Source organism: Onthophagus taurus, chromosome 3 (genome assembly GCF_036711975.1).
Source record: "Onthophagus taurus isolate NC chromosome 3, IU_Otau_3.0, whole genome shotgun sequence".
Lineage (NCBI taxonomy): Eukaryota > Metazoa > Arthropoda > Insecta > Coleoptera > Scarabaeidae > Onthophagus > Onthophagus taurus.
In genome coordinates, this window is record NC_091968.1 from 29,065,854 (window position 1) to 29,093,258 (window position 27,405).

General features: G+C 32.4%; 4 protein-coding genes and 2 long non-coding RNA genes across 8 annotated transcripts in view; 3 read left to right on the forward strand and 3 right to left on the reverse strand.

Moving 5' to 3' along the window:
• The first annotated feature begins 2,860 nt into the window (after window positions 1–2,860).
• On the forward strand, window positions 2,861–4,411 carry LOC111421679 (transport and golgi organization 4). Its single transcript, XM_023054857.2, has 2 exons — window positions 2,861–3,047; window positions 3,103–4,411. The coding sequence occupies exons 1-2, from the start codon at window positions 2,932–2,934 to the stop codon at window positions 4,355–4,357; spliced, it is 1,371 nt and encodes a 456-aa protein (XP_022910625.1). The 5' UTR covers window positions 2,861–2,931; the 3' UTR covers window positions 4,358–4,411.
• Window positions 4,335–17,018, reverse strand: LOC111422509 (oxygen-dependent coproporphyrinogen-III oxidase). The gene is made up of 4 exons (XM_071194743.1): window positions 16,846–17,018; window positions 15,960–16,771; window positions 4,564–4,733; window positions 4,335–4,505 (listed from the first exon to the last, which is right to left on the reverse strand). Exons 1-4 carry the CDS (start codon window positions 16,917–16,919, stop codon window positions 4,419–4,421), a joined length of 1,143 nt encoding a protein of 380 aa, XP_071050844.1. The 5' UTR covers window positions 16,920–17,018; the 3' UTR covers window positions 4,335–4,418.
• On the forward strand, window positions 10,196–12,594 carry LOC139429232 (uncharacterized). Its single transcript, XR_011639896.1, has 2 exons — window positions 10,196–11,905; window positions 11,969–12,594. It is a non-coding gene; the product is annotated as an uncharacterized lncRNA (long non-coding RNA).
• Window positions 12,776–15,953, reverse strand: LOC139429230 (uncharacterized). Its single transcript, XM_071194742.1, has 2 exons — window positions 13,244–15,953; window positions 12,776–13,187 (listed from the first exon to the last, which is right to left on the reverse strand). Exon 1 carries the CDS (start codon window positions 15,014–15,016, stop codon window positions 13,655–13,657), a length of 1,362 nt encoding a protein of 453 aa, XP_071050843.1. The 5' UTR covers window positions 15,017–15,953; the 3' UTR covers window positions 12,776–13,187; window positions 13,244–13,654.
• A 95-nt stretch (window positions 17,019–17,113) lies between the features above and the next one.
• LOC111422508 (syntaxin-binding protein tomosyn) overlaps window positions 17,114–27,405 on the forward strand; it is a 99,286-nt gene continuing 88,994 nt past the window's right edge. For all 3 annotated transcript variants that reach the window (XM_023055708.2, XM_023055712.2, XM_023055710.2), the window contains exon 1: window positions 17,114–17,702. In XM_023055708.2, the coding sequence (XP_022911476.1) occupies window positions 17,535–17,702 (168 nt within the window). In that variant the 5' untranslated portion in view covers window positions 17,114–17,534. The remainder of the gene's footprint in view (window positions 17,703–27,405) is intronic.
• Window positions 23,721–26,635, reverse strand: LOC139429228 (uncharacterized). The gene is made up of 3 exons (XR_011639892.1): window positions 24,920–26,635; window positions 24,759–24,861; window positions 23,721–24,675 (listed from the first exon to the last, which is right to left on the reverse strand). It is a non-coding gene; the product is annotated as an uncharacterized lncRNA (long non-coding RNA).

A 27,405-nucleotide genomic window follows, 5' to 3' on the forward strand; every position in this document is an offset into this window, starting at 1 on the left:
TCATTCTTTAATTCTTTTATTACAATAAATAATAATTTAAATAATTAATATTATTAATAACGATTAATATTTAATTAATCATAAATAAATCGCCATCTATTGTCATAATCATCAAACTATCCTTCAATCTTTAAATTTTGTTGCATTTTAGGTTACAATTATTAATATTTAAAGCAAAAATAATAAAGTCCCTTATTATTATTATAAATAATAATAATTTTATGCCATTAACTTATAAACAATCTAATTCAGTATAAAAAAAATAAATAAATATTAATACCGCCATCTATTATCACAATAACGAATCATCTATCAATCATTTAAAGTTTAATGCATTTTAGGCTATAATCTTGTTTATAGATATAAACAAGGGTTATAATAATCATTATTTATATCAAAAATGATTGTACTCGTTTAAAAGCCGTTATATACCCACCTGTGGACCAAGTAGCGTAAGACATAACCTCAAAAACAATTTTATTTATTTATTAAGTTTGTTTTCAATAATATTAAAATCACAACTTTCATTCTTTAATTCTTTTATTACAATAAATAATAATTTAAATAATTAATATTATTAATAACGATTAATGCACTCCAATAATATACAACCAATCAGAGTAACGATCGTTTAAAATTTCGACCAATAACGTGAATTTCTAAGTGGATAAAAGTTACCTAGGTTTTTCAACTGAATAAATCACACGTGATATTTTATAACTGATTAAAACGCGACTACCATATATATACTTTTGTTTACGTCACATTTTTGACAACTATAATTAAGTCAAAAATAGTTAATAAATAATTAAAAATTGTTGATAAATCGTGCAATTGTCGTGTATTAATCTCCCTAAAATACGCTCGAGCTTGATTTTAAATCAGGATAATTTTATTTTTAATTCACTCAAGTTTTGTTACCCTTTGGAAATAACTCTCAATCAAAATCAGAAGATAAAATCGCTCCAGCTAAAGCTGTCGCGATTTTATCATGCTTTTGATTTCGAGTTATTTCCATGGTAACAAAACTTTCGTGTAAAAATAAAATTATCCGATTAAAAGTCAAGCTCTTGTGTATTTACCCCCGATTAATATTTAATTAATCATAAATAAATCGCCATCTATTGTCATAATCATTAAACTATCCTTCAATCTTTAAATTTTGTTGCATTTTAGGTTACAATTATTAATATTTAAAGCAAAAATAATTGAAGACCCTTAGTATTATTATAAATAATAATAATTTTATGCCTATAACTTATAAACAATCTAATTCAGTATAAAAAAAATAAATAAATATTAATACCGCCATCTATTATCACAATAACGAATCATCTATCAATCATTTAAAGTTTAATGCATTTTAGGCTATAATCTTGTTTATAGATATAAACAAGGGTTATAATAAATCATTATTTATATCAAAAATGATTGTACTCGTTTAAAAGCCGTTATATACCCACCTGTGGACCAAGTGGCGTAAGACATAACCTCAAAAACAATTTTATTTATTTATTAAGTTTGTTTTCAATAATATTAAAATCACAACTTTCATTCTTTAATTCTTTTATTACAATAAATAATAATTTAAATAATTAATATTATTAATAACGATTAATATATAATTAATCATAAATAAATCGCCATCTATTGTCATAATCATCAAACTATCTTTCAATCTTTAATTTGTTGCATTTTAAGTTATAATTATTAATATTTAAAGCAAAAATAATTAAAGACCCTTATTATTATTATAAATAATAATAATTTTATGCCATTAACTTATAAACAATCTAATTCAGTATAAAAAAAAAAAATAAATATTAATACCGCCATCTATTATCACAATAACGAATCATCTATCAATCATTTAAAGTTTAATGCATTTTAGGCGATAATCTTGTTTATAGATGTAAACAAGGGTTATAATAATCATTATTTATATCAAAAATGATTGTACTCGTTTAAAAGCCGTTATATACACACACCTGTGGACCAAGTAGCGTAAGACATAACCTCAAAAACAATTTTATTTATTTATTAAATTTGTTTTCAATAATATTAAAATCACAATTTTCATTCTTTAATTCTTTTATTACAATAAATAATAATTTAAATAATTAATATTATTAATAACGATTAATATTTAATTAATCATAAATAAATCGCCATCTATTGTCATAATCATCAAACTATCCTTCAATCTTTAATTTGTTGCATTTTAAGTTATAATTATTAATATTTAAAGCAAAAATAATTAAAGATCCTTATTATTATTATAAATAATAATAATTTTATGCCATTAACTTATAAACAATCTAATTCAGTATAAAAAAAGAAATAAATATTAATACCGCCATCTATTATCACAATAACGAATCATCTATCAATCATTTAAAGTTTAATGCATTTTAGGCTATAATCTTGTTTATAGATATAAACAAGGGTTATAATAATCATTATTTATATCAAAAATGATTGTACTCGTTTAAAAGCCGTTATATATGTGGACCAAGTAGCGTAAGACAACCTCAAAAACAATTTTATTTATTTATTAAGTTTGTTTTCGATAATATTAAAATCACAACTTCCATTCTTTAATTCTTTTATTACAATAAATAATAATTTAAATAATTAATATTATTAATAACGATTAATATTTAATTAATCATAAATAAATCGCCATCTATTGTCATAATCATCAAACTATCCTTCAATGTTTAGTTTGTTGCATTTTAGGTTATAATATTAATATTTTAAAAATAAAACACCATTATTGTTATTAGAAACAACAATAATTTTATGCGATTAATTTTAAAACAAACTAATTCAATATCATAAAATAAAATAATACCGCCATCTGTTATCATAATAACGAATCATCAAAGTTTGATGCATTTTAGGTTATAACTATCATTATTTAAATCAAAAATGATTGAAGACGTTCAAAGACATTCAGTGCACACCTTAGTGTTTCGTTCTTTAAAACGTTCACATGATATGTTCCTCTCAAACCAAGGGTTATTACCGCCTGTGGACCAAGTAGCGTAAGACATAACCTCAAAAACTTTTTTATTTGTTTATTAAATTTGCTTTTAATAGGGATAATATTCGCCGAATGATAAAAGCTCGTGATAATTACGGATTAGTTTTTGATGATGTAAAGAAAATGAAGGCAATGAAGCTGTTACAAGAAGTTGAAAGTGGGCCATTACTTCCTTCCGGAGCGGTTCCTTTAAATGACAGTGAAGGACATACTATGGATAATCAAATTGTACCTTACACAGATACCTCTTTGATTCAACGACCTACAGAACAAAGTCAACAGAACCAATTAAGTAATTTAAAAAGGAAAGTTCCAACAATGCCAAAACCTAAATGGCATGCACCTTGGAAGTTGTATAGAGTTATCGCGGGGCATTTAGGTTGGGTTAGATGTGTGACAGTAGAGCCGGGGAATGAATGGTTTGCCACTGGTGCTGCTGATCGCATTATAAAAATTTGGGACTTGGCCACAGGGCAATTAAAAGTTTCTTTAACAGGTCATGTTAGTACAGTTAGAGGTTTAGCTGTAAGTAGTCGCCATCCATATTTATTTAGTTGTGGGGAAGATAGGCAAGTGAAATGTTGGGATTTGGAATACAACAAAGTTATAAGACACTATCATGGGCATTTATCAGCTGTTTACTCATTATCATTACACCCAACAATTGATGTTTTATTAACAGCCGGTCGGGATTCGACCGCTAGGGTTTGGGACATGAGAACAAAAGCCAATGTACACACATTAACCGGACATACTCACACAGTAGCGAGTGTTATCACTCAATCTTCAGAACCACAAGTTATAACTGGTTCTCATGACACAACAATTAGATTGTGGGATTTAGCTGCTGGCAAATCAATTTGTACATTAACCAATCACAAAAAGAGTGTAAGAAGTTTAGTGTTTCACCCCACGTTATATATGTTCGCTTCTGGATCTCCAGATAATATCAAACAATGGAAATGTCCCGATGGGAAATTTATACAGAACTTATCCGGTCACAATGCCATCGTTAATTGTTTAGCAGTTAATCCTGAAGGAGTTTTAGTTTCTGGCGGTGACAATGGGACTTTGCACTTTTGGGATTGGAGAACCGGGTATAATTTTCAAAGATTACAAGCTCCCGTTCAACCCGGATCGATGGATAGCGAAGCAGGGATTTTTTCGATGATTTTCGATCAATCTGGGTCGAGATTAATTACCACCGAAGCCGACAAAACCATTAAGATTTATAAAGAAGACGATACAGCCACCGAAGACAGCCATCCAATTAATTGGAAACCGGATATATTGAAAAGACGAAAGTTTTAATTTTTCTCCAAATAAAATTTATATAAAATACAATATATGAGGTATTAACAATTATTTTTGTTTAAATCCAATCCTTGGGGTTTCTTAATACTTCTAAAAGTTGTGCTTCACGGGATTTATCCGCTGGTTTATTCATGTATTCCCATTTCTAAAATTATAAATTTTAATATGTATTCATTTTTATTAATTAATAATTAATAACAAACCGCTGTTAATGGTAGAGACATCAAAATACTTTCAAACCTAGCACCAGGTGTGTATAATCCAAATTTTGTACCACGATCATAAATCAAATTGAATTCTACATAACGACCCCTTCTAATCAATTGCCAATCTCTTTCAGCTGAGTTGTATTCTTTATTTTTATTTCTTTTAACTTAAATAAAAGATTAGTTTTTAAAATTAATCTATAAATACGAAGGATTTCACAGCCTAATAGTAGCACTATCACTAGACCTAGAATTCAAAACTTTCAAAACAATAAATACATGAAAAGATCATTAATAACTAATTATACTCTGTTTTTAAACCAGGAGGAGTATTTTAAATTTGTCACCAGATTGACCTTGCACGTGATTGGTTGAATGCGAGGAAGGTTCACATACTGGCAATTTTGAATTTGAAGGTTAGGTTATTGATAATTCGACAGTTTCGTGTCATTATTGTATATTTTGTGTTCTTAAACCCTTTTTTATTATACAGGGCGATTCGGGAGGAAATGGAAAGATTTTAAGGACATGTCTAGGAAGCTAAAATAAGCCCATATGTTCAAATCCGATTTTCATTTGTTTGAGATATTTTGAACAATAATAATTTCAAAATTAAAGCAAAATTTATTACTAAACTAACAAACCAAAAAAACAAGTAGCATTAATTCATATTAAATTTTCGAAAACTCCACCACCCACTTCGATACACTTATTTGCGCGTTTATAAATGGACCTGGTAGCCAGTTTCAGTGAACGATGATTCGCTCTAATGAACGCCGCAGCATTAAGAATACGATCTAGTAGCGCATCCCTTGTGTCCACTTTCCTAGCATAAACTAAGGACTTCATCCATCCCCAAAGACAAAAATCTAGGGGAGTGAGGTCCGGTGATCTCGGTGGCCAAGGGTGCGGGCCTCTTCTGCCAATCCAGCGATCGCTGAAATGCGTATTTAGAAAATTCCTCACATTATTTGAATAATGAGGGGGTGCTCCATCATATACGTTGTCGAATATTCAAAGATACATCGTCCAATATTTCCTCTAAATGGTCTTCCAAAAAATGTAAATAACCTTCCCCAGTAAGACGGCCATCCAACACAAAAGGACCAAACAACTGATCATTTAGAATGCCGCACCATACATTAATACTAAACCGATGTTGGAAATTGTGTTCTTGCGTGGCATGGGGATTTTCGTCCGACCATCGATGATTATTATGGTAATTGTTAATTCCATCTCGAGTAAATTGAGCTTCATCAGAAAATAATATGCATTTAAGTAATTTTCTGTTTTCACGAATCCATTGACAAAATTGTAGTCTTAATGGATAATCGCCTTCTTGGAGATTTTGTACTTTCTGCAAATGAAAAGTGTTTAAGCCTTGCCGCTTTAATGTTTTCCAAACCATTGTTTGTGGAATTTCAAATTGTATTGCCATGCGCCCTGTACTTATCCCTGGATTATTTTCTACAACATCCAGAATATTTTCTTCATGTTCCAAACTGAGCCATTGCTGTTTTTCAGAAACAATGCTTGCACTTGGGGACATTCCACTTTCGCCAGCACGTGTAAAAACAGTTTGAAACACTTGTCTATTAGGAATTCTTCGATTCGGAAAACGACGTCGATACTTTTCTACTGAACGAACAGTATTACCATTACAAAAACCATAAACAAACACCATATCTGCATATTCTCTATGACTGAAAATGTGAGGCATTTTTATTATTTCGTAACAATTACAACTATCACTTTAATTAACATTTTGTTTCAAATTGTCATATAGGATAACGTTGTCAAACATAACTTGATTAACTTTTTAAAAAGAAAAACCTAATTATCTCGGCAACAAATGAAAATCGGATTTGAACATATGGGCTTATTTTGCTTATTTTAGCTTCCTAGACATGTCCTTAAAATCTTTCCATTTCCTCCCGAATCACCCTGTATTTTGAAATAAATACACTCATAACTTCAATGTTAATTTGTAAGTATAGTGTTGACGATAACAAACGAAAATAAATACAATAATAAGTAAATAAATAAATAATAATTATTAATTTAAATTTACCGTCAAAATATCTAGTGATATTTTCTGGTGATTTTTTCCAGTGTAAATCTGACTTTCGTGTTTACTCCTCCTGGTTTAAAAACAGAGTATAGTTCTAGTGCAAGTGTTAGTTCTAGTTTTAATTCTTATTCAGCGCTAAGTTGTATATTTTTAAGTTTCGGGTTTAGCCCTGTGTCTTTAGACGCTGAATGTTAGGTAAGGTTAGTTTTGTTTACAAACATTAATTATACCATGAAGTTTTCTTTGGCAATTAGTAATAGCAATTATAGCGTGAAGTTTTCTTTTGTAATGTCAATTATAGCGTGAAGGAATGTGAGGTAAGGTTAGTTTTGTTTACAAACATTAATTATACCATGAAGTATTCTTTGGCAATTAGTAATGGCAATTATAGCGTGAAGTTTTCTTTTGTAATGTCAATTATAGCGTGAAGGAATGTGAGGTAAGGTTAGTTTTGTTTACAAACATTAATTATACCTTGAAGTTTTCTTTGGCAATTAGTAATGGCAATTATAGCGTGAAGTTTTCTTTTGTAATGTTAATTATAGCGTGAAGGAATGTTAGGTAAGGTTAGTTTTGTTTACAAACATTAATTATACCTTGAAGTTTTCTTTGGCAGTTATACTCTGTTTTTAAACCAGGAGGAGTATGTTAAATTTGTCACCAGATTGACCTTGCACGTGATTGGTTGAATGCGAGGAAGGTTCACACACAGGCAATTTTGAATTTGAAGGTTAGGTTATTGACAATTCGACAGTTTCGTGTCATTAGCTGTGTTTGGTACACTTGCTATAAATACTCCTAGTGTAGCAAGTGTAGTGCAGTTGACAACTCTCAGTTTTCAACACATTTTCAAAGTGCATAAGTGTAACAATTTTGGGTGTTTGGTAAAACGGATTATTATGACAGTTATAGGTTATGTAATCTTTATTATTTCTGTAGGAAGTTGAATAATTTATTATTGATCAAAGAATCAAGATGAATAAATCAAAAAAGGAAATGTTGCCTGTAGTGACCCTATTAGAGTCTGACACCGAAAGTGAAGACAATGATATGATTTTTGAAGAATTGGACAACGATGATAAAGAAAATGTATTTTTACTTTTAAGTAAAAAAGATAAAAGAACTTGCATCGATAAATACTTTGAGGATGTAGTTCCCAAATATTCTGATGTACAGTTTTTACTAGCTTACAATATTTTATTTTTGTTTAAATAAATCTAACTTTGACACTTTCAAAAAACTAAATACGTCTTAAAGGTTATGTCGACTTACACTACACTTCCTACACTTGCCGGCGAGTCGGTGTGAAAAGTGTCTGCACTTTTAAAACTCAATCGCTTACCAAACGCGGCGGCACTATCTACACTTGTTTGCACCAGTCTACCAAACACGATTTTTAAGAAAAAGTGTGCACTGGTGTACGTTAGTGCAAGATACCAAACAAAGCTATTAGCTTTGTTCGTTGGGACTGCACTACTTGCACTCACTTGCACTAAGCAGTTTAGTGCAGATGTTGTGTGTTCGTTGGAGATGGTGCAGTTTAGTGCAGTTGCACTTATACTGTTCGTTGGGCCATGTGCAGTGCAATTTAGTGCAGCCGGTGCAAGTTAGTACAGATTTTGTTGCACCTGCTTTCGATTAAGTTCAATAAGTGCAGTGTAACTAAAATGGCGGAATATTTGAGAGCGTGTTTTGTAATAATTAATATTAATATTAAATATTAAGAAATAAAACCTTATAATAATTAATATTTGTTGTATTAGAGAACACAGTATATTCAACCTCAGTAGAGGCAATAGAAAAGTACCCCTACTTTTTTGGAATAATTTAAAAACAACCCTGTCGATTTTGGCTTCATTAAATACACTTATAGTACATTTAAAAATATTAATTATGTGTTTTTTCTCATTTAGGGGTGGCTGGGGTTAACTACCCTCACCACCCCCAAATTTTTTTTTTGTTGCAAGCACTGCTTATAGATTTTGGTGCAATTTAGCATGTGAACAAAAACACTCTGCGATAATTTCATTTTCCACGAGTATTTCGCTGACAATCTCCTGTTCGTCCATTTCAAATATTATACACTTTTTTTATAAAAATCTGTTCGTTGGGACCACTTTTCTGACCTGCACTAAGTTGACATGACATTGCACTGACTTACACTTCATTGCACTATGACGTCATACGAGTGCCATGTCGTGCAGAGTAGTGCAGTCCCAACGAACAAAGCTATTTTCTGGTGATTTTTCCTGGTGTAAATCTGACTTTCGTGTTTACTCCTCCTGGTTTAAAAACAGAGTATAGTGTCTAATTGTCAACTAAGTTGTTTTTGTTTTCAAATTGAAACGGCAACAAGAAGGGTTGCTATTGGTCAGTTTAAACAAAAATTACACTAGGAAAATTCGAGATGTTGCCAGCCGCCTAGAAACATTCGGGTTTAACCGCACGTCTCTCAGTATGGCTAAACCCATATGATTCTAGTTCTAGGTCTTGTGATAGTGCTAGTGTAAAACTAGAACTAACACTAGAACTAGAAAGTTTTGGGTTTAAACCCTATAGGAATTTCTAGACAACCTAAACTCACAGCATCCCATAATAAAATTTACCATGGAAACGGAAACTACAAAACAGTTACCATTCTTGGATATGTTGGTCACTAGGAAGACAGATAGGGGCATAGAACTGGGAGTATATCGAAATAGATACATACGAATAGACGCATACGAATAGATACCTGCAGGCTTCATCCCATCAATACCAGTAATTTTGTTTGCAAATATACGTTGTCGAAATTGTCTTTATGAGACTTTTTTTATTTCTTTAATGTTGTTTTGTTTGAAAAATTCATACGTTTTATCTAGGTATGTTTGTTGATCCATGATAACTATCCTTGTATATTTATCCCCAAGAGTAACTGTGTTTGTGTAAATTTCTTGTTTTAAGGCTTTAACGTCATTAAAATTAACGTTTCTACAGTTTTTAGTAGTACATAATATGTAGTTTATATTTATTCATATTTTTTATTATAAGTTCATTTTCTTGATTGATATCTTTATAATGAGGATGTCTGTAAAGTTGTGCTTGGATTTTTATTGTATTCTATTGTATTAATTGGGTTAGTTTTGATTTGAATGAAAAATTTATGACCAAGGTTAAGAATTCTTTTGAATTGAACTTCACGCCATCCATTCTTTTCGAATGGATGGCGCGAAGTTTAATTACATTAAAATATAACAGTTTCAACAATATAATACTTTCAACTCTAACTCGAAATGAATATTTATCAAAAATAGTTTCTTTTCAATACATCGTTTTCTACCTGTCGCTCTCTTGAAGTTAGTTAGTGTCTCTGGCCCTTGACGGTAAATATCTTCTATAGTTTTATAGATTAAATTCAATATAATGTATAAGTTAACTAGCATTCCTGCTTTTGTGCCTAGTTGTGCCCATTGATGCCTGAATGGCGAAACACGTGCCGCACCAATTACATAAATTTAAATAAAACCATCGTTTAAGTCAAATCTAGGCTTTTTTTAAGTTCTAGTGGTAGTTCTAGTAGTAGGTAGCGCTAGTTAGCATAAGATATTACTATGTTGTATATTTTTATTGAACTAAAACTAACACAAGACCTAGAATTAGAATCATTCGGGTTTAGCCGTCTTGAGAGACGTGCGGCTAAATCCGAATGTTTCTACTTCTCGGTCTAGTGTTAGTTCTAATGGTAGTGGTAGGTAGCGTTAGTTAGCATAAGATATTACTATGTTGTATATTTTTATTGAATTAAAACTAGAACGTCTAAAAACGCACGGCTAAACCCGATATTTTCTAGTTCTAGGGTTAGTTCTAGTTTTACACTAACACTCACTAGAACTAACACAAGATCTAGAACTAGACTCATTCGGGTTTAGCCATACTGAATCGTATATTAGACATCTCGAATTTTCCTAGTATAATTTTTGCTTAAATCTGACCAATCTGACAAAATCCGAATTAAAAAATAGAGTATAGTAAGCTCAACGAAACCTTCTCCACCCGAATATGACAAAAACAATTTAGTTGACAATTATACACTAATTAGTTATTATCTTTTGAGCTTGTTTCTGCAGAAGGTTGCAACATGGCATCCAAAACGTCAAATACTTTTTCAAAAGACTTTAAAGTTGTACTGATAGTGCTACTATTACACTGTGTTAATTAATTATCGTAACCCACGTGACCTGTGTAACATTGGCTGCATATCTCAATATGTAGTGGTAGCTTGGATAATTTTAAATTAGTAACAAGACAGCTGATCGTGCGTTATTGTTGTGATTGTCGTGCGCTTTGTGAGTTTCTGTATTTTCTTTGTTCTTTAACCGTTTTTTGCTGCCTTTATATTTTTCGAAACAGTTTTTTTTAGAACTATGGTTACTTCGAGCGGTTGCTTTCAGCGGTAAGTCAATAAACAAATCAAAATAACCAAGGACTTTTTAATTGTAACAATTTTTGAGTAATACCTAGTTATAATTATTTCAATTTTTTAACATTATAAAAGTTTTAGAGTAAACTGATGTCTAATTGAACAGATGAGTTTGTTGACTTTTTATATAATCTGTTTTTTATTTAAATCAATTTTCATTGCCAAATTTTTATAAAAAAAACGGTCTGTACCACCCTAGATACCATGTTCTATGACCACGCTTTATAATATTTTCCACTAAATAATAAGTAAGGTTGTGTATATTCTAAACGAAGTTGTCACTGATTGTCACTTTAAAGACGAAGCCACTAATCTCTCGTCACTTGGCTAATATCTACGTTTTGAAATTAAAACTCGTGAGCAATATATTAAGATAACATAATTAAGTGCTATAATTAAAATTTGAATATTGTTTAAAAATCAGAATTACTGGAAGAATCTGAGTCTTCCGCTAGTTGGATGATGACAGGAGGTAAATCAGTTATTAATGAATTTCCCATTAATGTTGTCGAATCTTTTTTAATTAGTTCTTCACAGTGGCGAACACTATTTGCCTACATCTCCGGAGTGTAATGACCAAGAGCTTTTTGCCAAGTCTCCTTGACACGACAGATCTTTTTCTCCGAGCTGGACTGAATATGTTTATTGTAATAAGTTTTTAAGAACGCCCAACATAGTTCAATGGGATTATATTGGCAATTGTATGGAGGAAGGCGAAGAACAGTCTTATTAATTTGTCAATTTCAAAGGATTTTTCAATTTGAGGCTTGTAATAACGGATTATTTCCCATAACGATTTTTTATTTAAGGTTGGTTCAAACTGTATATTATGTTCAGTTAACCATTTTTTCATATTATTTTTTTTTGTGCAGAAACTTGGAGCTTTCTCGATTTGTTTTGAGTGATATGGAGCTTTATCCATTACTACCGCACACTTCGCACCCAAATTATTTAATGCTGGAAGTAATTGATTTTTCACCCATTTCATAAATATAATTGACGTCATATTTTTATGATAATCTCTGTGCTCCGTGTTGTCACTGAGCAAGAGATCACAATTTGGCAAAAACCCTGACGAAGTGCCTGCGTGCAAGATTGTAAATCTTTTTCCTTCGCCTTCTGCTCTTTGCGGAATACCGAATCTTTCATTTTCATTTACCCATTGATAAACTTGGGTACCATTTTCGTAAATCCAAGTTTCGTCAAGAAAAACAAAAGTATACTCTCCGGATTCTAGGTATTGCAAGTATGTCTTTAAAAATGTAATTCTTTTTGAAACTATATGTGGTTGTTCAATTAACACTTTTCTATTGCTAATCTTTTTATATCTATATCCCATAGATTTTATAATTTTATGTAATTTTGATCTACCATTAGTAAAATCACATTCATTTCTTGCAAAATTAAGTAAATCATTAAGATTAAAATACTGTTTCTTTTCCTGCAATTTTTGTATTTGTCTTCCTAACTCTTCTTTAATAAAATATAATTTATTATCCGTTTTGTAGTTCATTTTACAACGCCCTTGTGTTTTTGGTTTTTTTACAGTTTGATATTTTTTATAGGTTTGAATAATTTTAAAAACCGTCGTGCTGTGAACCTAATACAATTATTATTAATTTTAAAACTCAAGTGCAATACACATACATCAAAAATACGTGAAGCTTTATCACATATGAAGGGTACAGGGAATAAATGAGCTAAGTCAAAATACAAAATAATCTAGGAAATCGTGTTAAAAGTTTCAGACTGTATAAGTTCGCCTGTAAAAGTAATTTTAATGTTTGAGCATCATTAAAGGAAATGTAGCTCTTGATACTACGGTAAAATATAACGGCAAATTTGATTGTGGTTGCATAACGCTGATAATACTCAAAATTACTCAGTAACAGCACCAAAAGCTGGGAATAAAACAGCTTAGTCCGAGCGTCAACAGTTTTATAATATTTTATTAAATAATGAAACAAGAAAACATTCATTTAAAACATTCATTTATGGGGTATTGACGAATAAAAGTTTGCTGCCTCAGGGCACAAAACTGCGCTAGATGCTGTAAATCTTGGAATTTCTCTTTGGAAATCTGTATTAAATCTGAAATTTTTCGTAAATATAGAGTAATATTTAGCGTAACATTATACTAAACATACCTCTATAGCAACACTCCGGAAGCTCAAATTCGTTGTTATTTAGCTTTGTTTTTCGAGACTTGGGGCTGGTAATAACAAAATTTTCCCATGCACCGTTATATGAAGTGCGGTAATATAGTAGATGTGGATGCTCTTTTTCCACCTTTATTTCCTTAATAGGACGGGACAGAATGGGGCATTTCTTTTTGTATATTGTATCGAAATGCTTCGTCCACCCTCGAAAATAATCCTGTGTAACATCCAAAACGATAAATGGGTTTGGTTTGAATCTAGCATTTTCAAAAGCTGCAATCCATACCTTAGGATGTTCTACCTTGGTTTTTTGATTTACCAAGCCGAAATTCTTGTCGCATTCCAAATATGAATGTCCCCGAATTGGAAATATAACTTTAATAAAGTCTAGACGTTTTTCTATGTTAACCAGATGATGCAGGAAACAAAAATTGTAAAATTTTTATTCTGACCCGTACACGAATCGCAGAATAAGTATAAGGACTTAACTTTCTCGTCGAGGAAGTTGTACACAAAGTGGTGAATTAACGAAGCGACATCGTCACTACCTTTTTTTCCCACAAACTCAGGATAAACATAAAACACGCTTTGAGAATTTCCCAAAATGTGTATGTTGAAGGCATAAATTGATAGTTGTCTCTTATAGTAAACATCGTTGGTTGATAAGTTTGGGGCAGGTAAATTTTTTGAAAAGTCAAAACATATCGCTTCAATTTCTTTTGACTTTTTGGATTCTAATTTCGAAGCTTTTTTCCGAATGTAAAACTGTTCTGCTTGGCTTTTGTGAACAGTATTTTCCAGCTCAATCTTCTCAATTAATCTTTCTATCTTTTTCGTTTCATTGTCTCGTTTATTTAGTTTCTCAGCGAGGAGTACCCTTTTCTTCGCCATAAATTGATCGCAAGTACTGCATGTATCTGTTCTTGGATATCCAAACGAGATGTTAAAATCCCTTTCTAGAACTGTTCTGTAAGTTTCATACGATATCTTTACTTGTGGATGCACTTCCTCAAATAATTTATGCATTTTTTTCATATTCAAGTCTTCAGATAGGTAAATTTTTAAAGAGTCCCGTAAGCCATAGTGAGATGATCTATTCGGAAAGCTTTTTATGTGATCGTGAATGATATTTAGAACTTCCGGACTTAATTTTCTTGGACGTGTGTTATGCTTTCCTCTTTTATTCTTTGGAGCTATGCCAGTCATTTTTAAACTACGAACGAGATGTTCGACTTTTGACTTAGTAATTCCGTGAATTGACATAAAAGCCGTCCTGCAAACAGATACTTCTTCAATACGATCATTTATTTTTGCACGAATTATGTAGAAAAATGTAGCATCACGAAGTTTCGCGGATTCTTCAGGTTGACGTGGTCGTCGCGTTGCTACTGGTACGAGGGAAATTAAACCGCACAAATATAAATTCTGTTCATCTTCTGTTAGTAGCAAGTTAAAGTGGCGTAGAATTTCTTTACGTACTTCTTCCTTCAAGGTTTCGAAACACTTTTTACGACATTTACAGTCCGGACCCATTTCGTGGCTTTGTAGCCTAAGTTTTTTGCGAACTTCGTGTAGCCGTCCAAACTTTTTCCGTTTTTTGGTACTCTGACAATTCGTTGATTCTTTAGTTTCGTCTTGCATTATTTGCACAACACCACACAATACTTTACTGACAGAAACCAACAGAAACAAACTGCGACTCACACTAGGAATTCGAAGCTTCTTTGATATTATTGTTAGCGCAAAAAAGCCAATTTTCATCAACTCCCCTGAGTTAGCAAAAACAGGTAGTTGACGCTGCGACTTAGCCGGTTTATTCCTTGTTTTAAGGACTTAGCCTGTATATTCCCTCTTCACCAAATTTAAGTTCTGTGTTTTCTCTTGACCTAACCGTCTTTTCCCCTTTTTATGAACATTGACGAAAAGATTCGCTTTAATTTTACCAGACTGTGTTGTTAACACGATTTCAACAAAAATTGACTTAGCCTGTTTATTCCCTGTGCCCTTCATATATATTTTAAATTCGTATTTGGTGTCTCCGTCTGTACTTCTTCACAATTATAACCTAATTATAGAGTTTTTTTCGCGTTTAGACAGTTGACATCCCGTTCCACCCTTTCTTAACATTTTTATGGTAGATTTAGCAGCAAAAAAATTATATGAGAATTGTTTTTTAATCAATCTTAACAAATTTGATAGACAGTGGTGGCACACAATTAAAGTAAAAGTCACGACATGCGCTTTTACTTTCAATACCAACTTGACGACACTTTGACAATTGATTTAAATAAAGAACAGATTATAGAACTATTAGAATTTTTTGACTGTAAGTTTTAAGTTTTTTATGTTTTGCTTTTATTTATCTGGTTCTTTTTGTGATGTGTACATTTTTGTTTAATAGATTTGGCTGAGGATGGTTAATGATTTTAATCGAAACTAGTCCCAAGTAAATAAATACAAAATTTTCTCAGAGGAATTTGAAGCCTTCTTAAATTTTTTTGATTTTTAATAAACCTTTTTAATTATTATTCTCTCTGAATATGGATTTTCTGAAATTAATGAATTATCGCCATCGTTTTTAGGAACTTTCGTCGCGTTGCAATACCAATTTGTGATATTGGTTGCATACTTTGTCGGGTAGGATAATTAATTAACACACTGTAGTTCTAGTTTAGTTTAAAATTAATCAATTTTCTTTACTCACCAATTGGTATATAACAAGGTATAACAGCATCTGCACAATCCTCTGCGAATTTAAAAACTTTCTCCTGCGAAGGATTTTCTAAATCATCAAAAAATATTCCCCCAACACCTCTCCTTTCACCCCTATGTTGTATATAAAAGTAATCATCACACCATTTCTTAAACATCTCGTAATAAGATTTATTGTGTTTATCACAAGTTTCTTTAAGAACTTTGTGAAAATGTCGCGCGTCCTCTTCGTTTAAATAATACGGCGTTAAATCTGTACCACCACCGAACCACCAATATATTTGATCACCATCTTTTACCTCGAAATACCTATAGTTGAAATGAATAGTTGGAACATGGGGATTTCTTGGATGAATAACAGAACTGATTCCCGCTGCGAAAAACGGTAATCGATCTTGAGATAATTTTTTTCCTCGAGCTCGCATCATTGCAATGGCGTTTGGGGTTAATTGACCGTGTACAACGGAAATGTTTACGCCAGCTTTTTCAAAAACTTTTCCGTCTTGTAAGACACAAGTTATACCGCCACCTCCTTCTTTGCGTTCCCAACGATCAACGGTGAATTTTTTCCCATTTTCTTCTTCATTTTCTAAAGCACGACACACCTCTTCTTGGACTCGAAGAATCATTAGTTCCATACGCGATTTCATGTCGTTCGGATTATCAATGAGATCTTTTATAGGGGTCACCGGGGTTGCCATAAATGTACTTGGGTTTGTTGAGGTTATCGCTTTAGCCATTTCCGCTTTTAAGTTTAACGTGGAAAGCGCTAATCCTGAACCTATTAAAACTGTACCGCATTTCCTTTAAAAAAAATTAAGTTATGACAGTTTTGATATAACCTAAAATTTAATGATTTTAATTTTGTGGGGATTTACCATAGTTTTCCAATATTTTGTTGCCGCTGATAAAAAACGATCGAACAATTCGTAATGAAGACTTTAAGTAACATTTTGAGAGGTAAATATTTTGGATTTTTTTTGATGGGTTTAGTTGGACGCGGGTATCTAACCTCACTTTTGAACTGTCATGTAAATAAATCGTCGATCTCTGTCTGACAAGTGTGGAAGATATCGTGGTCGTGGTGGAAGGAATAATTTAAATTTGGCAGAGTGCGCATATGCAGGTGATTTGGTATGTGTGAGGCCCCGATTATTAGTACATCTGTTTTTCTGTATCGATCTGTCAAAAAAATTGATAACCTTAAAGGTAGTAGTGCGGGTAATAATTTGTCGTCGTTTTTCGGTCAGAAAAACCGGGACACAGTACGCGGATTGGCGAACCTGCGCCATATCAACCCCGTCTGGTGGCGCAGAATTCCGCGGTCGGATCAAGCCAAGACATTTTCCTTCTTCGTCGGATACGTGGTGTCGGTGAGACGAGACTCTCATCAAGTTTAGGGGGTTGAACTACGGGAAAACAGGAGCGATTTCCCGAGAGTTTCCCGTGCGACAAACGGTTGGAGTAACGCGTCGGTGTCGCACGTGTCACTCGGGGGTCGATACAGCAGGCTGCAGGATGGTTTGAAAAATCATCGGCGGCGGCCCCTTTTTCCTCTCTATTTGCAATGCGAAGAGACCGAGATCGAGATAGAGACGGCGATCGTAGAGAAGTCATGAAGAAGTTTACGATAAAGGGGGTCTTGGACAACTTCCGGGCGTCGGTGGCGCAGACCGCGAGACCTGATCAAGAGATCCAGGAGAATCTCAAAACTGAACATTTCCAGGTCAAACGGGTAAGTTTCCAATTTTATTTTATTTTCAGATTAACATTTTCGAATTTCCCGCCCCGTTCCGTCATTATATTTCGAATTTTCAACGATAATTACTTAGATAACGTTCCGTTATCTTTTGCGACTTTTTCACTTCGGAAAAATACAACATAAAAAGTCGGCATTCCGAATAAACAAAGCTCCAAACGTTATCTACCCCATACTGTTATTTATATTTCGCTGTTTCCTTTCGTTCTTTTTATCTCATTCGAATCGATAACGTGCGTTAACGTGCAACATTTAGCGATTTTCACGATTTTTCCGATCAATTTTATTTTTAGAGATGATCATATTTACTTTACGATATTAGACAGTGTCGTATATATATCGATTTTCATGTCGTCTGTTTTTCCTCCGAGAATAGAGACAGTTTCAAAGGAAACAAAAAGAACCGGAATGGGGTAAAATGAAAAGCTAAAGCGACGGAAATAAAAATGCCTTTGTTTTGCTTGAAAAATTACTCAAATTATTATTTTTTAAAACGATAACAACGTAATTAATCTAAAATTTTAATTGAAATCATATTTTGATTTTGTAAATAAAATTATTTTGATTGTTGTTAATAACAAATCCATCTATTGGTGTTAATATTAATTATTGGTATATTTGGTTGCATAAACTACATTCAAAGAAAAACAAAATTCGCATATATAGTTCGCATTACCTGTCAAATTGTTGTAAAGTTGGCAAAATTAACAGGGAGTTTTGTTTTATCATGTTTTGAAGTAAATATGTCACATTGACGTTTGAGCTTTCGTTATTCAAAAAGAAAAGGTGCATAAAAAGTGTTGTGGGGTGTTTATTTGCCATTTACTTACCTAGAAAAGGTATTTTATTCTATTTAATTACTTTGTAGCACGTTTTTATAACAAATATGTACTTCGTCAAAATCGTATTTATCTAAAAATTTATTAGTATTTTAACCTCAACTAATTAATTACTGACAATGTTATTAAAAATCATGAAAACAACATAAATTTTATAAGGGTCCTACATAATACCAACACAAACCCTAAAAAATTTACATTGACAAGTATTATAGAAAAAAAACGAACTATAGTTCATTTTTTTTTTCTATAATACCTGTCAAATTGTTGTAAAGTTGGCAAAATTAACAGGGAGTTTTGTTTTATCATGTTTTGAAGTAAATATGTCACATTGACGTTTGAGCTTTCGTTATTCAAAAAGAAAAGGTGCATAAAAAGTGTTGTGGGGTGTTTATTTGCCATTTGCTTACCTAGAAAAGGTATTTTATTCTATTTAATTACTTTATAGCACGTTTTTATAACAAATATGTACTTCGTCAAAATCGTATTTATCTAAAAATTTATTAGTATTTTAACCTCAACTAATTAGTTACTGACAATGTTATTAAAAATCATGAAAACAACATAAATTTTATAAGGGTCCTACATAATACCAACAGAAACCCTAAAAAATTTACATTGACAAGTATTATAGAAAAAAAACGAACTATAGTTCATTTTTTTTTCTATAATACCTGTCAAATTGTTGTAAAGTTGGCAAAATTAACAGGGAGTTTTGTTTTATCATGTTTTGAAGTAAATATGTCACATTGACGTTTGAGCTTTCGTTATTCAAAAAGGAAAGGTGCATAAAAAGTGTTGTGGGGTGTTTATTTGCCATTTGCTTACCTAGAAAAGGTATTTTATTCTATTTAATTACTTTGTAGCACGTTTTTATAACAAATATGTACTTCGTCAAAATCGTATTTATCTAAAAATTTATTAGTATTTTAACCTCAACTAATTAGTTACTGACAATGTTACTAAAAATCATGAAAACAACATAAATTTTATAAGGGTCCTAGATAATACCAACAGAAGCCCTAAATAATTTACATTGACAAGTATTATAGAAAAAAAACGAACTATACAAGACCTGCGTAAGACCTGTTATGATTTACGAACTCTGCAGTGTCCAAGATATAGTCCGATGGTGCCGAAACAGACGTCGCGCATGGAGGGACCATATTGAGCTGATGGATGCCAACAGATTGCCGAAAATTGCAAGGTATCCCAAGATCAAACAGACTTCCTGGACGCCTGCCCACAAGATGGTATGAAAGCTGGAATTCATCATCCCAGCCATGTCTTTAGATTATAGAGTACAAAGCAAAGCCCTTAAAAAGAGGAAGAACAAATTCTATTATGATAATACAAGGTTCTCCATAATTGACTACCTAGTTTGATATTGAAATAAATTCTATAACGTCGGCACACAAGAAAAGTGACATATCTCAAAAATTGATATTTTGCAAGAGAACGGGTTGAAAGTTTACTGCTCACGTGTATGTAAAAAAAATCAAAATGTATACAAATTTTTCCAAGTATCTTTGTTAGTAACGATTTCATAACATAATGGGCTACGAAAAAGATTATTATCTAGACAGAGTTTATAAAGCCGCCCTTAATATCGAACCCCTATTTGAATTGTGACACTGTTCTTGTAAATTGTGGTTGAAGTTAGTGAGAGATCTTTTTCTATTAGATGTGTGTCATATTCTTCTTTCATATTTTCTGCTGAAGCTAGCTCATACGATCCGCAAGTTTCGCATTGATTTATCTTTGGACAAAAAAAAGATATTTTAAACACCTTGTTGAAAATTCTGCTATACATTAATTAATTTGCATATGATTTATTATTTTTTTTACAGATCACTACAGTCTCTATGGAGTTAGGCCACTGTTTTTCCTCCTTCGATGTATTCTAGGCTAGAATCCTTCCTACAATAATGGCTCTCCATACGCGGTATCGAATTTATATGGCTTCGAGTACTATTTTTTTCATCGTTGTCAATTTCGTAATGATTATTATGTTTTCCTCGCTGATCTGAAGTTATCATTCCCTTAGTAGTAATGCCAGTAGTCATTCCCACATCCACTAGGTTTTGCTTCATAGTGTCATGAATAATCTCTTGTCCACTCTTAAAAACTGCATTGAAGTTGATGGCGATCACTTAAAAGATGTAATTTTTAAAAGTTAGATTTTGGCAACACCTAGCTATGATAAGTCTTTGTTGAAGTCTGTAAAACCGCTATCAAGTCTTCTATGTATCAAATCGGAAAAAAATTTTATGAATTTTCTTTGGTTATGTTCAAGTTGCTTAAGTTCTGATTTATGTGAGGGCCAATATTAATTTGCCTACTCTATATGTATATGCGGTTCGATTAAGATCTGCGATAGTACTTTTCGTGTGTTAAAAAATTAGAATAATAAAATCATTCTACTTACCTCTTTCAGCGGATCGAATAACCGCCCTTCTAACTCTTCCCCGTACAGCAAATCCTTTAAATCCTTATTACGCTGCGACGATACAGAAAATCTCCCGGGACTTATTTTTGTTCTAACACTATAATTTCGCTCCCGGAGCTAGTCGCTTGAGGCCGCTTACTGGCACAGTTTCTGCTTGTTGTTCACCCCTTCCTTATTTCCTAGTCAGAATTAAATTCTATCGTACTCAAAGATTTAGATTCCACGATCCTGGGTAAAATTCCTAAAATTAGTGTATATGTCGTAGGCAAATTACAAAATCCGGCTTAATACAATAAGCGCCGTCATTTTGCAATGTGCCTGGCAAATTGGAAAATTATCTCACATTTTTTAATCGGCCTAAAATTTCTTAGGCTTATTATAATAAGCGCACATACAGTTAGGCTAATTAGAAAGTGAGCACCAGTTTCATCAAAAAGCCTGGTGGTTTCTAGTCTTATTGCAATAAACCTAGGCTAATAAAAGTTTACTAAAATTATACCGAGAAAATTACCCGACCTTAAAGTATTCTTGAAGTATTTGAACTAATTATAGGTTATTTTATGCAAGAAAGTTGAAAAACGACAATTTTTGATGAACAAGTTTTTATTGATAAACATTTATCACATATTAACTAAACAGATCATTCAGATCAATGTTAAAATAGAACATATAATACAATAATAATATAAAGAAAATTAAATTAACAAAAACTTTTTTAAACTTGTGTTTTATTAATTAACACTAATTTTATTTTCACTTATTTCCACATGGTAAACTCTTATGGCATTTTGATGAACACATTTGCTTTGCTTTCCTGCACACGCACTTTTTTGTTTAGCATTGGGTTTTTGACACTGTACACTTACAGGTATTATAGCCTTGACCTCCAAACATTGACTCATTTGCTACAGCTTGACGAACAGATATATATTCTTCGGGGATATCTTCAACAAATTGTGCGCCAGAAATTTGGAAGTCACTTCTAGAAAACCATGTTTTGATAATTCCACTCTTTGTTCCTATCTGATAAACATCATTATTAGTTTTAAGAATTTTTCCAATTAAATTTGGTGCGTCTAAAGGGCCACGGTCGACTTTCGGTACATTTAATAGAACAAAATTTCCAACTATGACCGATTTTAGGTTCTTCCCGGTATTTTCAATCATTTTTTCTGCCGCTCGTTTTTGACCTTCGTGTGCTTTTTGACGTTGTTTGACTTTTTGACGCGGCGCACACGTTTCAATGCAAGTATAATGCGTTAATCACAACAACCCCACCCTAGCTTATTCTTAATACGCCGTCGACTGTACGGCTAATTGCAAAAAGCCTCAATAAAACCAGGCTTTTTAAAGAAACAGTTGTCCACTTTCCAATTGGACTGATGGTTCGTGGGCTTATTGTAATAAGCCTAAAAAATTTCAGGCTGTTTACAAAATTGTAATAAGCCGGATTGCGCAATATGCCTACGACATATACACTGACTTGTCTTGAGAATTTGACATGCAATAATTGTTCTTCATGTGTGAATTCATGTACATAGAGATCTTTTGGGAAATGGGTCCACCTATAAGATATTAGGAGCTCCTGCTATATTTGTTCCTTCCTTTTTCTCTGCTCTAGAATGCAGAAGAAATAAATTGAGCATATCGAATTAGCAAATTTTTATGATTCGGTTCTATTTGTTGATTAATGTAACTATTCCTGCTAATACCGGGTTGCTCTAATTCCCAGCAAGATGGTAAGGAGAATTTTTTGTGATGGCAAAAGAATACCAAAACGCGTAGCAACGAATTTACGCTTTAGTAATTCCATTTTTCAAATTTCTTTCAATAACAACACCAATCAAAAACGAAAATTGTTATCGAAAGTGACTAACTCCAACCATATTCACGCTTCAATTTCAGTTAGTGAAATTGGAGGCGATTTTAAAACACAAATATTAACTAGAATTCAAGTTGAGGTTGATTGGTATTAAATTAGTTTGTTATCAAGAACGATTCAAAGAGACTCAAAGCTTAAAAAAAAAATAATTTTAATACTAAAATCATTGAGGTGATATGAACTAACTGTAATACCCATCAAACAATGTTACGTGAAAGATCAAACGGTAGTTTCAAATGGTTATGGAAACAACCACGTTCTTCGGTGTGTATAGGGATCATACAGCGAATTTCAGTTATTTACGCCTTTGCACATAAAGCAAATATTTGGCGTATTCGACGAACTGTGCACATTTCCGTTTCGCTCCCTTGTACCACCAGCAACCGGTGGAGCGGTGAGCACCTTGTAGTTCAATCCATGCTCGAAACTTTGCACCCTCTGTTGAATTAGTTTCGAACACAGTTTAATTGCCGGAGTTTGCTTTGGTGATTATGAGTAAGGCAAAAAATAACGGCGACCGAAAAATCGACTCGACGGTCGATTTATATGGTCCTTAAAACGGGGTTGCTTTTAGTATTTCAGCCCTTCGTGCGACGTTTCAAAGGTTAGTTACCGTGAAATGTATATCGTAAAAAAGACCCCCCTTTGCGTTGAGTTTTTTTTCCAGATTTTGCTCTTTCTTCTGGCCACCCCGTCTTTTTTTTATTATTTTTTTTCTTTTCTCGGTCCACCGTGTTTTGGAATTAAAGGAAATTTACTACGCGACTTTACTGCTAAGTCGTTAACTTTGTTATACTTAAGATGTACTTAAACGAAAATATGCGACTATTTGTAGTGTTTTTATTTAAAACATTTCGGATAAAACAAGGTGTAATGTAATGGACGCACTTATATTTAATAACCCACATTTTTGTTATTACTACTATACTCGATCGATTATTACTACTTTATTATGTATTGTTGACCGTTTACGTTTTTTATTGTATTTAATCCATGCAAAGTCAATACGAAGTAATTTTGTGGAATTTTGACAGTGACATAACCTCAAATTTCATTTTTCATTAATTTCTTATTGTAATTCATATTTGTCCGGTTGAAACTATTCAAAACGATAATTTTAGCATGTCGAGAACGAAAACCATCCATCATATGGGAGTTTTGATGAAGAATTGGACGAAAATCCGTAGATTAAATATTTGAATATATTTTTGAAGTTGGACGTTGAAATTTAAAAGAAAATGTTCCGAAATCAGCAAATCAAAGTTAAAACAATAAAACTATAACATTTCATACGTAAATATTGTTAAAATAGAAATTTCAATAATTTTTGATAAAATTTAATTAGTGACATTTGACATTTCAAAGTTGGCAGTACCGGAGAAATTTAAATTGCGAATTTCAAGTTGATGAATTTAACCAATCAGAAAACGTTATTTAAATCGTTTTAGCAATAAACACACGAAAGTGGTAAATTTTAGTGTGATTTCGAACGTGACGAAGAGCGCACGCTAATTTTGTCCGCGATCATTTTAAAGACGAACACAAAAGTTAGGTTATTTGTCAAACACTATTGTGACATAACCTCAAAAATAGAAAACATTATTTTAATAAGTTAAATAAGAATATAAGAAGATTATTGGAATTCAAATTAATCATCTTTAATAATAAACAAGAAAATCCAGTATATCATTCCGAAGAATTATTCCAATCCAATTAAGAATCATTATTACCGAATCCTTTGCAACAGACCAAGTTTCCTTATCCGAGAACTTCAGTAATCTACAAGATAAGCTAAGTTATAATTTTCAATTTCATTATTATTCGTTTTTTTTATTTTAATTTTCATTCAAAATTTCACTTACCTTAAATACGATTAATTTGAGTTAGGTTATGTTATTACAATTTCGTCAATTTCATTACGCAATTCAATTATTAAACTTGATTAATTAATTAACTTCGTATTAACTACAAGTTAAAAGATAACATTATTAATTATTTCACTGAGAGTTTTCTTAAAATTTACTTATTTATTTTTGTACTCGTTTACTCAAACCTTGAACCCACAAATAACCCTGAAGAGCCCTGAAGTCTCACGCTTACCTAAGCCATTTACAAATTTGACAACGTTGTAGAACAGTGTTGAAAATTAAATTTAAATTTTTTATTTTATTGATTTGAATTACCGTATTTTCTCGAATCTTATCCGCACCCCGATTTTAAAAATGCATAGTGGTAAAAAAATTTAGTTTGCGAATGTAATCCGCATCTTTCTTTGAGCAATTCAACAACACCAAAACGATGCGATGCTTGTTGTTAACCATAAATATATATTTTTTCCGTTGACTGACGCTGATGCACCTAAAGAAACCTTGCTTACGACGAGTTTTTATTAGACTGGACTTTAAATTTACCAAGCCAGACAAATTGGAAAATAAATATAATTTTAAAAATAAATAGTTATGCCTAGCACGAATTCCGTTCATATACTGCCCTCGTAGTAGCTCGAACGTGGTGTGTGCTTAATTATAAATATAATAGCGTAATTATAAAAAAGAAGTAGCAAAAATCTAAAAGGTTCTTCTCTACAGCAAAGTTTAAAGAGATGTTATTAAGTTAGCGTTAAGGAAATCGAAAAGCTGGTACAATTTTTGCTGATAATGAGAGTAACGTTGCGGCTGTTGCGGAAAGACCAGGTAGCTATTGCAGACTGTTTCAAGAAGAGACGATTTCATGAAATTGACGAGGCAGTTTTCTAGTTCTCTCAAGAAAAACGAAAGGAGGGACTAAAAAATTTTTAATACTAGCTAAGGTTGGACTGTAGGATTTATGCGCCGAATGGTGTTATCGTTGAGGCGCAGAACTACAATTTCCCAAAAGCTCCTAATGATTCTCAAGAAAATTTCAATTTGTCCCAAACTGTCAATGTCAACAAAACGGTAGTATATCTGGATATGCCATCCAATTACACACTGGAAAGAAGAGGTGTGTAGGAAATTTCTTTATAAACGAAAGGTTGCGAAAAATTGCGCATCACATTGATGCTAGCAGTAACAAGTGATAGGGAAAAATTGCTGACTTTACTACTATTGAGAAAAAAAACATTCTGAAACCTGAAGACTTCCCGAATGACGTCCTAGTTAGGGCACAACAAAAAGGATGGATAATTGAAAAGCTGATGATGGAATGATTAAGACAAGTATGGAGTCGTAAACCAGGAAGATTATTAAATAAGGATATTAATTAATCATAGATGATTGCCCTTGGTTTAGACTTCTTGTCACAATAATAATACCTGGTGGAATAACATCCATACTACAACCTGTGTATGTATATGTATATTAACAAACTCGAGAATTAACAAAACCGGGAGCAATTAAAGGAGCTTCTGAACATGTTCAGTGAGTGTAGGCGACATGGAAAACGATCCCTGAAAACAATATTATAACATCATTTAAGAAGTTTTGTATAATCCGAAGATGACGTAATATGGGAAGAAAATGATACATAAAAATGTAAATATCGTTCTAAAACCCTTAGGAAAGTGGTATTGTTATAATGTGATTTTATTTTACTATTTTCCAAATTGCAACTATACGACTGCGAATCTAATCCGCACCCGATTGTAATCCGCATTTGATTTTAGAGCACATAAAATTTGCAAAAAAGGTGCGGATTACATTCGAGAAAATACGGTATTTAAAATAAAGTTACTATATGTCACCACAATATTTATATTTACACTAGCACTATCACTAGAACTAACACAAGACCTAGAACTAGAATCATTCGGGTTTAGGCGTCTTGAAAGACGTGCGGGTAAACCCGAATATTTCTAGTTAAAGATCTAGTGTTAGTTCAATAAAAGTATACAAAAACGTGACTGTATAAAGCAAATAAAACTAGAACTAACTACGTCTGAAGACGCACGGCTAAACCCGTATTTTTCTAGTTCTAGGTCTAGTGTTAGTTCTAGTTTTACACTATCACTAGAACTAACACAAGACCTAGAACTAGAATCATTCGGGTTTAGCCGTCTTGAGAGACGTGCGGCTAAATCCGAATGTTTCTAGTTCTAGGTCTAGTGTTAGTTCTAGTAGCGGTGGTACGTAGCGCTGGTTAGCATAAAATATCACTATGTTGTATATTTTTATTGAAGTAAAACTAGAACTAACACTAGACCTAGAACTAGAAAGTTTCGGGTTTAGTGTTAGTTCTAGTTTTACACTAGCACTATTACTAGAACTAACACAACACTTAGAACTAGAATCATTCGGGTTTAGCCGTCTTGAGAGACGTACGGCTAAATCCGAATGTTTCTAGTTCTCGGTCTAGTGATAGTTTTAGTGGCAGTGGTACGTAGCGTTGGTTAGCATAAAATATCACTATTTTGCATATTTTTATTAAACTAAAACTAGAACTAACACAAAACCTAGAACTAAAATCATTCGGGTTTAACCGCACTAAGAGATAATACAGCTAAACCCAAATGTTTCTAACATTTCTAATTTT

Excerpts from the sequence above, each read along its gene's own strand:
- LOC111421679 (XM_023054857.2), top strand. The coding sequence starts at position 2,932 with ATGATTGAAGACGTTCAAAGACATTCAGTGCACACCTTAGTGTTTCGT. Across the intron at positions 3,048-3,102 it reads CCGCCTGTGGACCAAGTAGC|GGATAATATTCGCCGAATGA; the intron begins GTAAGACATAAC and ends TGCTTTTAATAG.
- LOC139429230 (XM_071194742.1), bottom strand. The coding sequence starts at position 15,016 with ATGAAAATTGGCTTTTTTGCGCTAACAATAATATCAAAGAAGCTTCGA.
- LOC111422509 (XM_071194743.1), bottom strand. The coding sequence starts at position 16,919 with ATGTTACTTAAAGTCTTCATTACGAATTGTTCGATCGTTTTTTATCAG. Across the intron at positions 16,772-16,845 it reads CAAAATATTGGAAAACTATG|GAAATGCGGTACAGTTTTAA; the intron begins GTAAATCCCCAC and ends TTTTTTTTAAAG. Across the intron at positions 4,506-4,563 it reads TGTCTCTACCATTAACAGCG|AAATGGGAATACATGAATAA; the intron begins GTTTGTTATTAA and ends TTATAATTTTAG.